At 33.9% G+C, this 12,804-nt stretch overlaps 2 protein-coding genes and 1 pseudogene across 2 annotated transcripts; all 3 read left to right on the plus strand.

Moving 5' to 3' along the window:
• The first annotated feature begins 2,672 nt into the window (after positions 1-2,672).
• Positions 2,673-4,356, plus strand: LOC106336167 (UDP-glycosyltransferase 74F2-like). Its single transcript, XM_013774915.1, has 2 exons — positions 2,673-3,366; positions 3,464-4,356. Exons 1-2 carry the CDS (start codon positions 2,743-2,745, stop codon positions 4,187-4,189), a joined length of 1,350 nt encoding a protein of 449 aa, XP_013630369.1. The 5' UTR covers positions 2,673-2,742; the 3' UTR covers positions 4,190-4,356.
• A 1,953-nt stretch (positions 4,357-6,309) lies between these two features.
• On the plus strand, positions 6,310-7,615 carry LOC106336169 (annotated as a pseudogene).
• Positions 7,616-12,292: 4,677 nt separating this feature from the next.
• Positions 12,293-12,755, plus strand: LOC106329958 (3-hydroxy-3-methylglutaryl-coenzyme A reductase 1-like). Its single transcript, XM_013768546.1, has 3 exons — positions 12,293-12,383; positions 12,480-12,539; positions 12,640-12,755. The coding sequence occupies exons 1-3, from the start codon at positions 12,293-12,295 to the stop codon at positions 12,753-12,755; spliced, it is 267 nt and encodes an 88-aa protein (XP_013624000.1).
• Positions 12,756-12,804: the final 49 nt, after the last annotated feature.

Here is a 12,804-nt window from a genome sequence, read left to right on the forward strand (position 1 = left end):
AGCTTACGTAGTTGTACTCTTTTTACTTTTACTACGGTTTTTCCCATTGGGTTTTCCATTACTAGGTTTTTAACGAGGCACCACGTAATACAAGATGGATGATCAAGGGGGAATGTTATAAATTAAGCATTGAAATGATCATCCACTTCTTTACCAAACTCAAGCACTATGATCATCCACTCCTTTACCAACTCAATCACTATGATCATCTACTCATCAAACACTATGATCACCCACTCATTTACCAAATTAAGCACTATCTTTGTTATTTTATGTATTGTTGTTCACTATAAATACCATCACTCATCTCACTCTTTTGTACACCATAAACAAGAACAAGAGTTTATAATCAAAGAACCATTACATCTTCTTCTTCTTCCTTATAATAAACTCTCTCCCTTATACTAGTGTTATTTGCTTCCTACGGGTATTAAATTCTACTCTTATTTAAATTTCTCGATACTATAAATTATAAGTTATTTCATAACACAGAATAATTTTTTATAATGAAATCTCAATTTTTAACAAAATTTTTTTTAGTCCTAGACACATTTATCACAAAACTAAAGAATCAAACCAAACCGAGAAAACAACGTTCGGCTCGGGTTTGGATCTTATCAATTATACTAGTTGATCCTTTATCTCTAGAACAAAAAATCAGAAACGAATTGGAACTGAATCAAAAAATCGAACCGAATGGATACCCGAATTTCCATAATATAGTTAATATATTTATAAATATTAACTTTATTTAGATTTAAAATAATCATATAATTTTAAAATATTATTTATAAGTCGAAATACTCAAAAAAAATATTGAATTACTATTAAATTATCTGAATTATCTTAATTTTTATCTGAAAATCCAAAAGAATATGATATTTAATCCAAAAGTCCTGATTTTTTTTACTTTTTAACCTAACCGAACAACCGCAACCGAACCGAATGGGATTTGAAATTACCTCGGATATAAGCAGGTTTCCAATTTTGCTACAACCGAACCGAGCTTCGTAGATACTCTAACAGATCCTAAACCTCTAGAACCGAACTGGAACCGAACCGAGAATCGAATACCCATTGCTTGGGGATTTAATGAGATTTATACCGATGATAAGTTCAATAACTATTGATTTGTAAAAGGTTTTATAAATACTAAACCCATAAGGTAAGATTTGTTAAAATTCAGAATTCTTTTAAATACCTAATCCAATAAGCCCCACCACTTAGTGGACAACTATGCAATGTCGTTATAAGGGTTACTTTGGTCTTGAATATAATAATGAAATATCAGATATTAGTGAAGAACAACATAAGAAGACATTAAATAAACAAGTACTTTTCTTGTTGTCGATGTCTTGTAACTATCAGTAGCTCTAAGAGGCGTCCGGAACCTATTTATTTTTACGGCACCCAATTCAAAGTAATCAAGTTTTAAATTTTTTTTTAAAACTACAGTTCTTGAAATAACCTACAACTATAAAAGTGCTCTGCAGAACCAAATATCAAAAGCAATTTTTTTGTGATTTCCATAAAATTGTACAGCAATAAAATCTAAAATCACAGCAAAAAAATCTACATATTTTTTTTTACAGCAAATATTTTAAAGGTACAGCGATTGCCAATCGGATCCTATAGAACCGTATAGAATCTTTTCACTTCTTAATTATATACTCCATTTCGGCTTTGTCTCTGAATTTTTCCATCTCTTTAAGGATCTTACTTCTCCAAAAATAACAATACAACGACAACGAAATCGACTTTATGCGATATTAAATTTAAATAAATATTTTTCACATTTTAAGAAAACATGAATATAGACGTTGAAGACAACTAGGTATGGACATAAAATCTATAACCTGAAATCCAACTCATAAAAACTGATTAGAACCCCGTCTGAAATGTAAAAAAATACCTTAATGAGTTTTGTAAGATGTAACAAACATAACCGAACCCGAAGTGTTATTAATCAAACCCGAACAGATAATCTGAAAAACTCAAAATAATATCAAAAGAAACCTATCTCAATGTACAAATTAATATGCAATACAAATATTTGAAACATAAATATGTATTTCAAATATTCAATTTCATATTTATTTTGATAAGTATATATTTCTTATATTTTAACTTTAAATTTTAGATTTTAAAATGGTCAGAACCGATCCGGTATAACTTAAATCCAATGATATAGGGTTGATTTATTATGAGTTTTAGGATGTAATACAAATTAGAACTAAAACCAATGTGATATATCAAAACCCAACCCCTACTTACAAATTTATTAGAATGTGATCTAGGATGTGATATAAGTTTGAATCAAAATTCAAAATACCCTATCCAAACCTGAACGACTATCCGAACAACACAACCATGATTTCTCCTTCCATTTGCATTCCTCATGTCATGTCATGTGTATTTGTAATTATAAAAAAAAAACATTGCTTAGCGTAGAAAATGATATGGTTTTATATATTTCATTTTTAAAACACTGAACATATATGCAAATGCAGAATAAAATCATTTTTATTTGCACATTTCCTTTTCTTGTGGAAGAAAAGCAAATTGATTTTCTCTTCTTATTCTCATTATTAATTAAAAAGAAAAGAGAAAAACGAAACTATCTCTTGTTCTGATTACAACGTTCTTATCAAAAGGAAGAACCTGACAAACCTGCCTATAAATATTCGCGTTATCTCCTAAGGCATATTCACTTTGGTTTAATCGAAACATTTTGAGAAAGAGATGGAGAAGAAGAGAGGACATGTATTGGCAGTGCCATATCCAACTCAAGGACACATCACACCAATCCGTCAATTCTGTAAACGACTCATCTCTAAAGGTCTCAAAACCACTCTCACTCTCACCACTTTCATCTTCAACTCCATCAAACCAGACCCATCTGGTCCAGTCTCCATAGCCACCATCTCCGACGGCTACGACGATCACGGCTTCGACCCATCTGGCTCCATCCATGACTACCTCCAAAACTTCAAAACCTTCGGCTCCAAAACCATTGCAGACATCATCCGCAAACACCAGACAAGTGATAACCCCATCACTTGTATTGTCTATGATGCTTTCATGCCATGGGCACTCGACGTTGCCCGAGAGTTTGGTTTAGCTGCAACCCCTTTCTTTACGCAGTCATGTGCTGTTAACTTCGTTTACTATCTTTCTTACATAAACGATGGAATCTTGAAGCTTCCCGTTGTAGACTTGCCTTTTCTTGAGCTCCAAGATTTGCCTTCCTTTTTGTCTGTTTCTGGATCTTATCCTGCTTACTTTGAGATGGTGCTCCAACAGTTTACAAACTTTGAAAAAGCTGATTTCATACTCGTTAATACCTTCCAAGAGCTGGAGCCTCATGTTAGATCTCTCTTCTTACAACTTTCTCAACCATGTCGTTTTCTTGTTTATGTCCTAATTACTATGTATTTGTCCTAATTAGTCTTTTCCGTTGCAGGAGAAGGAGTTGTTGGCGAAAGTTTGTCATGTGTTGACAGTTGGTCCGACTATTCCATCGATGTACTTAGACCAAAGGATCAAATCAGACACGGCCTACGATTTGAATATCTTTGATTCGAAAGATGCTGCCTTCTGCACTAGCTGGCTGGACACAAGGCCACAAGGGTCGGTGGTGTATGTAGCATTTGGTAGCTTGGCTGAGCTGAACAATGCGCAGATGGAGGAGCTTGCTTCAGCAGTAAGCAACTTCAACTTCTTGTGGGTTGTCAGAGGATCAGAGGAGGCAAAACTGCCATCAGGGTTTCTTGAGACAGTGGATAAAGACAAGAGTTTGGTCTTGAAATGGAGTCCTCAGCTTGAAGTTCTATCAAACAAAGCCATCGGTTGTTTCTTGACTCACTGTGGCTGGAACTCAACTATGGAGTCATTAACTTTTGGAGTTCCCATGGTGGCTATGCCTCAGTGGACCGATCAACCTATGAACGCAAAGTACATACAAGATGTGTGGAAGGCTGGAGTCTGTGTGAAGATAGACAATGAGAGTGGGATTGCCAAGAGAGAGGAGATTTATTTTAGCATTAAGGAAGTGATGGAAGGAGAGAAGAGCGAAGAGATGAAGGAGAATGCGAAGAAACGGAGAGACTTGGCTGTCAAGTCACTCAGTGAAGGAGGCTCTACAGATGTTAACATTGACACATTTGTATCAAAGGTCCAGAGCAAATAAGTTATCAGATGAAGCAGCAAATATCTCTTCTATAGTGTCTTATTGTGTCAGTCTTTCGTTCAGTGCAATTTTATGTTGATTCTTCATTTGGTTACTTCCCAATCTTACAATGTTTTCTACCATATTGTCTTTGTTTTAATAGATTTGCTGCTTTCAGGTTTTTATCATCACTCTTCACTATCCATTTTTCGATTTAACTATTTTGGCTTTACTCGTTTTGGCATTTCAGTAACAACGAACAGGAGTACAGGACCATGAATGATTCATGGCCATCTTCTTCTGTATTTATCATCACTCTTTTACCTTTTTTTGTTTTTTTAGCCTAGTTCTCTTGCATCACCATGAATGGCCATCTTCTTCTGGCATTTGACATGTAGGATTTCTAGCAACCAGAGATTTATATATTCTTGCCTTCCACCTGATTTGTTAATTCTGTTTTTTTTTTTGAACTTTGATTTGTTAATTCTGTTACAACCCCTGCCATTAAGTTTGCATCTGAATCATCATTTACAGATTATTTGAAAGAGCCAAGATTATTATTCTGAAACAATCCCTTAACGTCATCACTTTCGTCACTAATCGATGTCATCTTAACAATTATTAAGATGGGTTTGTTTTTTGGTGTAAATAATCAAATCACATATTACAAATAAATCATTTATTTTATCATATTTTTTTATACGACATGTTAGTATTCTATATAAGCAACTAATTTATCAAATAATTTATCAAATAATTTTTTTTTTTCTCTTGATACATCAAAGTTGTCAAACACATATATTTTTCATTATCATTTTATTTATTTTATAAACATACAATTTGTGTAATAGATTTATATTTGTGAGATATAAGTATGTGATCTATTTGTGCGCATATAGCTAATGTCATGATTTTTTTTTTTTGGGTCAGAAAATAGTAATGGATATTATATGAACTAAATTAACGATAATTAATATTTGTATCATATATGTGCATGTATATACAACTGATTTAATTAAAAAAAGCACAGTTGACGATTTGATTCGTTTAGCAGGTTGATTTAAGAAGAGAAATTTGATTCTATATATATATATATATTATTATTATTTTTACCAACAAACCATGTCTTACCTTCTCTCTTCTTTTTACTTCCTATCTTTCTCTACCCTTTTATTACAAATCTAATATTTTTTCCAATATAGTCATTCATCAGATTAATCCTTATAAGAGTTGTCCTTTTTTTTAATCAACATAAGAATTGTCTTTAGCTTGGCTTTTGCTTCAAATGGTGTCTACTAGACATTAAGCAATGTCGTTATAGCTGTTGGTCTTAAATACTGATCCACCAGGCATAAAATAAATTGCATAGATTAGCGTTGAAATCAATAAACATAAAACAGAAAAATCGTAGTGATGAAACAGAAAAATTCAAAATTGTTTTAGTGAAAGATACAGAACAGTCACATTCTAGATAGCGAACTGTGAACTAGTGAAGAACACAAGAAGACGTGATATGAACAAATCGTTTTTTTGTTGTCAATGTATTCTTGTAGTAATATAAACGTACAAAATCTTTTCACTTCTTACTTACTCCATTTCGGTTCATCTCTTATTTTTCCATCTCTTAAGACTTAAAGACCTTAATTACTTCTCCAAAACTAACAATACAGCGACAAAACTTTCGATTTTGTGTGTTAAATTTACTTTTGTTGAACGATATTTACATGTTAAGAAATTTTCACCTTTTTGAAAACATGTGGAAACCAAACTCTGAACACAAACATGATATCTCTTTCCATATACAGTCATCGTGTCGTGTGTATTTTTAATTCAAACGTTGTTTAAAGTATTAAATATTATGAAAAATATAAAAAAATAAATAAGTATTATGGTTTTAATAAATAAGTATATATACTGAACATATAAACCACATGCAGAATAAAATATTTTTTTATTTACACTTCCTTTTCTTGTGGACAGAAAGCAAATTGATATTTTCTTCTTATTCTCAATTTTTTAATTAAAAAGAAAAGACAAAAACAAAACTATCTCTTGTTCTTATTACAACGCTCTTATCTAAAAGGAAGAACCTGACAAACCTGTCTATAAAACCAGCAGTATCTCTTAAGGCGTATTCATTTTGGTTACAGCAAAACATTTAGAGAGAGAGAGAGATGGAGCAGAAGAGAGGACATGTATTGGCAGTGCCATACCCAACGCAAGGACACATCACACCAATCTGCCAATTCTGTAAACGACTCATCTCTAAAGGTCTCGAAACTACTCTCACTCTCACCACTTTTGTCTTCAACTCCATCAAACCAGATCCATCTAGTCCAATCTCCATAGCCAACATCTCCGACGGCTATGACCAGGGCTGCGAGTCACCTTACACCATCCACGAATACCTCCAAAACTTCAAAACCTTCGGCTCCAGAACCATTGCAGACATCATCCGCAAACACCAGACAAGTGATAATCCCATCACTTGTATGGTCTACGATGCTTTCATTCCATGGGCACTCGACGTTGCCCGAGAGTTTGGTATAGCTGCTGCTCCTTTCTTTACGCAGTCTTGTGCTGTTAACTACGTTTACTATCTTTCTTACGTAAACCATGGAAGCTTGAAGCTTCCCATTGAAGACTTGCCTTTTCTTGAGCTCCAAGATTTGCCTTCTTTTTCGTCTGTTTCTGGTTCTTATCCTGCTTACTGATGGTGCTCCAACAGTTTACAAACTTTGAAAAAGCTGATTTCATACTCGTTTATACCTTCCAAGAACTGGAGCTTCATGTTAGATCTCTCTTCTAACAACTTTCTCAACCATGTCGTTTTCTTGTTTATGTCCTAATTACTATGTTTAATATCCTAACTACTCTATTTTTCGTTACAGGAGAAGGAGTTGTTGTCAAAATTTTGTCCTGTATTGACAATTGGTCCAACTGTTCCATCAATGTACTTAGACAAAAGGATCAATTCAGACACAAATTATGATCTGAATCTCTTTGATTCGAAAGACGCTGCCTACTGCACTAGCTGGCTGAACACAAGGCCACAAGCGTCAGTGGTGTATGTAGCATTCGGGAGCATTGCTAAGCTGAAAAATGTGCAGATGGAGGAACTTGCTTCAGCAGTAAGCAACTTCAGCTTCATGTGGGTTGTCAGAGATTCAGAAGAGGAAAAACTGCCATCAGGGTTTCTTGAGACAGTGGATAAGGACAAGATTTTGGTCTTGAAATGGAGTCCTCAGCTTGAAGTTCTATCAAACAAAGCCATTGGTTGTTGAAATCTATTCAAGGCCCTAAACAAAACCAAATTTTTTTCTTGACCCAAATAGGGGATAGCTTTTCGAATTTTTTTTTCTGGAGCTATATATAATAATTATTTTGACCCAATCAATACCTATTGTAGATGATGAACTCTTATCCTACGTTGCCCAATATTCTAGTCGGAAGCAAATATTACTGATTCACGCATGAGCTACGTACCCATCAAAATATATGACAAAACGTCCAGAACAAATACTAATTATCAGTGATATTAAAGAATAACTAGTTTATGTGAACAAATTATCCATCTCTAGGCTTTTTCCTTCTTATAGATTCTTTAAAGCAGCTTCTAAAAGAGAAAATAAAAATAAGAAAAACTAGAAATATAATGTGGAAAATGATCTACTTCTGTTTTTTATACAAATAAAGATCTTCTGTTTTTTATACAAACTCACCAACTCATTTCAAATATAGATCGGAGGATGGCTCAGTTGATATTAAGATTAATTTAAAGTTTTTCAGCCACTAACAATCTTGAAATTTTGGTAAAACCAAACCGTACTCTTCCCTTCGCTCTTCGTCGTTCGTAAGCCTTTTCTTTTTTTGAACAAAGAAATACTCATTTCTTTCTTCCTTCGCCGTTCACTCTTCTTCAGTTCTTCGATCAAGGTAATTTTTTGTTTTTGTTTTTTTCTTAAAATTCTTTAACCTATGTATCGATTATATATGTTTAACTTGATATTGTATTTTCTTACGTATTTTTATAGATGTCTTCTCCTGATAATAACGGTTCGGATTCAGTGGAAAACCAACTCTTCGTGCTGCTAGCGTTTGTATTGATAAATATAGGCTTAGGTGCGGTATTGTACTGCTTAGTTAGATTAATAAGAATGTTTTATGCTACTCAATCTCCCTTACCAAATATGAGTACTGGAGATATAGAGTTAGTTCCTATACTAAGAGAAAATTTCCTATTTGTGCATGGGGAAAGTGAATGTATTATTTGCTTAGAAGAGTTTGCACCTAACGTCGTATTGGCAGATACGATATGTGGGCATGCATTCCATTTATATTGTTTACGTAGGTGGAATACAAACAGTTGTCCAATGTGTCGTAGAAATTTAGTTTAGTTTTCTGTAAATAGAATATTGTATGTATTTATGAATAAAGGATTATGTTCGTCCATCAACTTTGTTACAGCGCATTAATTCATATATGTTGTTCTAAAAAAAAAAGAAATAATTCATACCTTATATACTAAATAACAAGTCACATTATCACTCAGATTTTGACACATGACATTAATTTACAATCCTATTTTTCTACAATTCAAACTGTCTATCCTAATTTTTCTATCCTAATTTTTCTCAGAATTTAATCCCACGTTTTAATCCACTTGTCTATTACCAAACTGCTTTTTGTCAAACTGCCTATCTTTTCTACTATATAACTGGAAATCATCGCAAAGCTATACCGTATTACTCTTCATGTTTTTCCCTATATTCTCATAGTATCAAATATTGTTATTATCAATATATTTATAATGCATTTCCTTTGTGTTCATATTTTCAGAGTCTCACTTCACCGTACGTAGCCTGCGTTGTATGAGAGCCCAAATACCAATTATACTCTGGTGGTGTCCGAGATTATCAAAGAAATTATCAGCAAAGAAGGTAAACAAAGTATTTCTAAACTTCTTTTCTCTATAAATTGTTTTTCATGTCTGGTTTTATTTTTTGGTATGAGTTTTCATATATGTTCTTATGACTTATTTTTAGGAAATCTCTATCCCCTATTTGTTACGGATGGAGAAAACGTATTTGAAACAAGATATTGTAATCATTAATAAGAAACAAACACAGAAATGGAAAAAAAAAAGAATAAAAGAAGTAGCCACTAAAAATATATAAGGGTTTTTGGAGTTTAGAAGATGATGAACGTGTTTGAGAAAAAGGTAAAGAAAAATCTCAAATGTGTTTTTTTGTAACATCAGAATATGGATATTATTTTTCATAATTGTTTCTTTCTGTTGGGTTTCTAATAACTCTCAAACTATCAACAAAGTAGGTATAAATTTTAATAATGTTTTGTTATAGTTTATAATTATATCATTGTTATATGATCAAAAATACAAATTTATGCTTTATATGGAAGATTTATATATCTACATGAAAAATACAAAGAATAACAAATGAATCACATAGAGTACTTTAAACTATATTTATATCTGTTGGTATATATCTTAAATTTTTAACATAAAATGTTCGCTAGCTATATATATCTATTTCTCAAAAATACAAGATATATTGTTTTACCGTTTCCAAACATTTAGGGTGAATGCAACCACCTCACATGCCATTCATATCTATATATATATATAGTATTTAATTAAAATAATAGTTTAATTTATTAATTATAAAATTACAAATTTATTATTTAATAATTTGAAGTATAATTATTTTGCCCCATGGGAATAACACTAGTACATGTAAAATCACAAAACATTAGCAGAATGATAAAATTTCTTAAAACGAAGTAATGTAGTTGGTTAAGTTTAAAACAAATAATTTGAAGAACGAAAGTCTGTGTATCAAATGTGTTGAGTTGATTTCAGTTCTAAAAGTTTTAAACATTTGGTAGAGCGGCTTCTCTCTCTTCTTTAGAAAGAGAGTGACAAATCTCTCTAACCCTCTTACCAATACAATATCCTTCAGAGGGGGAGAGATTAAGCCGTTTCTTTTTTTTTTTCGATGTAATATAGTTTCGATCTATGATCGTTATCGGTTTCGCTTTGGCGATCTTCCCTTTCGCGGTGGCGATTTTGTAGTGTTATAGATTCAACACAAAACATAGCAGTTCTTCAGTCTCTTGTTTTATCTCTGTTTTGGTTGATAGTAATAAAGCATCCGATTAGAAAATCGGATTTGTTCTCCTCTTCCGAAACACATCATCATATCCCGTTAGCTATAAGTCGGATACTATCTTCTTCGGTTATGCGCTAATTCCTTTCTAGAAGAATCAATCTTTACTCATCTTTATAAGAGCCTATGTTTGGCTAAAGAGTAAAGTATCTTCGATGGAAAGGAAGATGCGATGTTGGATTTATCTCGGTTGATCTGAAAGATATTTAGTAGAGTTGGCATCTTGATAAGATGGTCCAGCAAAAAAAATCTTTTAGATCAATTGAATCTTCCCTGTTGTACCAACCGGTGTGGAAAAAGGTCTTGATTTCTAGCGGCGGATAGGCGGAAGATTGGAGTTGATGGAGTACAAAGCTTCATGGTAAAGAAGACGGTGGCGGTAGCTGAGCTGAAGAGTTTCACCGGCGGTGTCACGGCGGAGGAGCCAAGGCGGTGAACTCGTAACGAGGAAGCTAGCTAAGCCTCGTGTCCCTCACGTGTAACAACAAGATGCCACGTTGCAGAGGTTTACGGATGAACTTACACGTGTGTTTATGGGCTTTGTATTTATTTTATGTCATTCACGTGTTGGGCTTTAAAACATAACTTTGTACTCAACGTTTCAAGCCCATGTGGCTTAATGATATCAAAGTTGACAAAAACAAAAAAAAAACATTTGGTAATCTACATTACATTATAACGAGCCAGTTTCAATCACTCATGATATGACAATATCACATGTCAGCAGGTAAGTGGATCCCACTTTTAAAAAATGTGAAAAAATGTCAAATGTATGGCTCGAACCCGGGTTACTGTGATATAAACACCAACATTTATACCACCGAAACTAATATATATTTATGAAAGATTTCTTATAGTGGATCCCACACATAACTGTAATGTTTCAATACTCACGTGTAACTTTGATCATCGAACCCTATTTTGTAAAATCCGCATTCTGGCCCAATAAAACTTATAAGTGGGCTAAATCTCTTTTGTATGTATCTAGGATTTTTATAATACTATGTCTCCACCGATAAACCGAAGCGTTACCATTTTAGCTTATAAAAAAAAATTCTGAAACTTTTCATCTTCACCTCTCTATATCTCCAACGATCAGTTATGGTACCATTTCACCTCTGAAACGATCCGTCTCAGTATATATAATTCCTCAAACAAACCTTGAGACTCATATCTCTTACTAAATTACTCCTAAATTGAACTGTCGCAGCTTTTACCCAACCTTCAAAGATGTCAGCCTCCAATGTTGTTGTTGCTTAATCGGTCGTTGTCCCCGCCACCTTTCTCCGCCTAGAACATAGTACCTAGGAAAAGGTATTGACAATTTGACTTTCTATGAAATATTATATACCATATTTGTTTAATCAATATTCAAGCTATCAGTCTTAATACTTTAAGCGTATGTTTCTCTGGGCAGAATTCTGAGATCCACAGTTCTATCCCAGTTCGTGTGAACCACTACCATCCATCGCTACGATAGGGGGTCGATCGTGAAAGTTGATTGATCGCTTTGAAGTTGTCTGATTAACTAATATGATGTAAACTCTGTTCTGATGGGCTATAACGGAAATTTATTTGGTTGCTAGGACTAACAGAGGCTGCAAGGCTAGGTACGTCTCAGGCGGGGCTGAAGGACGGTACAACTAGAGCGTCTATTGTCCGGCTTTTGTCGTGCCAACGTGCTATGGAACTTAAGCCTTCTTAGGAGAATCCAGATCACTTCGAAACTTCGGCTGCCATTTTCAACAGGTACCACCAAGATGTAAAATTTTTTATGTTTATGGTGTGGTTCGACTCAAGATTGAAACTTTTGCTGATGAAATAGTGATTTTGTGGATGCATGTCAATTAGATTTACGAGGCTACAAACTGTTCACTGTACATTGGCAGGGAAAAAATGGCTATGTATGGTTCAATTGTAACACCGGTGTGGTGCAATGGGGATGGACATGGTAACCAAAGGTGTGCATAATGTTATTGAGTTCCTCAGCGATGATTCCTCTGACATGGATGTGATCGGAATCTCTGGTGAATTCCTTTTGTATGTTATTGGTTTGATTTTAAAACAATGTCTTTTAGCTTAGTGTCATCTTAAGACTTAAAAACTTAAAATTTATTGGTCAGATAACTTCTTCTCCGACATTAACAAACCTGCTGCGGTGAACTGCATCGAGGGACATGGCAGTAATTAGAAGAGAGATAGGGAACAATGTGTTGAAAACGAGTGTGTCTGGCTTGGTGGAGCTCAATATACTCAAGAACCTCACCGTCTATGTTGTTGCAGGCTCTCTAGGTCGATTCAAATCTTATGCCAGCAACATAGTGTTTGATGTGTTCATAGCTACTTGCCAAGATCTAGCCCAAAACATGGAGAGCTCTCAAATTGATGGAAGCCATTAATAACAATCATTGTGCCTTCACTATCTCCACCATCACTGAAGATACCATC

This window comes from Brassica oleracea, chromosome C3 (assembly GCF_000695525.1).
Source record: "Brassica oleracea var. oleracea cultivar TO1000 chromosome C3, BOL, whole genome shotgun sequence".
Classification (NCBI taxonomy): domain Eukaryota; kingdom Viridiplantae; phylum Streptophyta; class Magnoliopsida; order Brassicales; family Brassicaceae; genus Brassica; species Brassica oleracea.

What these genes read in the sequence shown, in the direction of transcription:
- LOC106329958 (XM_013768546.1), top strand. Translation starts at nt 12,293, where the DNA reads ATGGGGATGGACATGGTAACCAAAGGTGTGCATAATGTTATTGAGTTC. An exon ending in GGATGTGATCGGAATCTCTG is followed by an intron (nt 12,384 to 12,479) that starts GTGAATTCCTTT and finishes TTTATTGGTCAG; the next exon opens with ATAACTTCTTCTCCGACATT. An exon ending in CTGCATCGAGGGACATGGCA is followed by an intron (nt 12,540 to 12,639) that starts GTAATTAGAAGA and finishes ATGTTGTTGCAG; the next exon opens with GCTCTCTAGGTCGATTCAAA.
- LOC106336167 (XM_013774915.1), top strand. Translation starts at nt 2,743, where the DNA reads ATGGAGAAGAAGAGAGGACATGTATTGGCAGTGCCATATCCAACTCAA. An exon ending in TCCAAGAGCTGGAGCCTCAT is followed by an intron (nt 3,367 to 3,463) that starts GTTAGATCTCTC and finishes TTTCCGTTGCAG; the next exon opens with GAGAAGGAGTTGTTGGCGAA.